At 42.5% G+C, this 610-nt stretch overlaps 1 protein-coding gene across 1 annotated transcript in view; it reads left to right on the forward strand.

Moving 5' to 3' along the window:
- Positions 1-596, forward strand: part of CSUI_009764 (wd g-beta repeat-containing protein) — a gene marked incomplete at its 3' end in the record, with an annotated part of 6,621 nt that extends 6,025 nt beyond the window's left edge. Inside the window, exon 7 of the mRNA XM_068069873.1 lies at positions 302-596. Coding sequence (XP_067918151.1) covers positions 302-596 — 295 coding nt within the window. The remainder of the gene's footprint in view (positions 1-301) is intronic.
- Between the last annotated feature and the right edge of the window lie 14 nt (positions 597-610).

Here is a 610-nt window from a genome sequence, read left to right on the forward strand (position 1 = left end):
GAAGAATAAAGAAAGAAAAGAACAGTCTGAAAGAATCTCCACAGAGAAACAAGCGCATCTCCGTCGTCTCTCCTCTTGCGTAAGCATCCCTGCAGCTCTCTCCAAACTCCAGTCGGATGGGTACTGAAGAGACTGTCCAGGCCTAAATAGACAGATAGACAGATAGATAGATAGATTGAAAATAATTAGATTGATCGAAATATTCATCCACGTGTGTATACGTGCACCAGCACATGTCTATCTATCTAATTATATTTCTATATTTCTATTTGTATTCCTTTTTGCGTGTGTATCATGTTAGGAGGGTGGAGAGTGCGTGCAGAGTGACGTGTATGACTTCAAACTCCAATGCAGGCAGCGAAGGATCACTCGATTCTCTCTCTCTTTCTCCAACGAATCTCCCCGACTTTTCTTCTTCTTCTGAAGCTTCTCTCTCCTCAACCGCGTCATCTCTCAAACGCCGGCGGCTCACAGATCATGAAAAAGATAGCCAAGAAGAAGAAGAGATCGAAGAAGAAGAAATAGAAGAAGAAGAGATAGGAGAAGAGGAATTAGAGTTTGCCCGGATGGCGAAGAATAAGAAGAAGAAACCCTAAGATCTAACCACTTA

Source organism: Cystoisospora suis (assembly GCF_002600585.1).
Source record: "Cystoisospora suis strain Wien I chromosome Unknown contig_6003, whole genome shotgun sequence".
Classification (NCBI taxonomy): Eukaryota; Apicomplexa; class Conoidasida; order Eucoccidiorida; family Sarcocystidae; genus Cystoisospora; species Cystoisospora suis.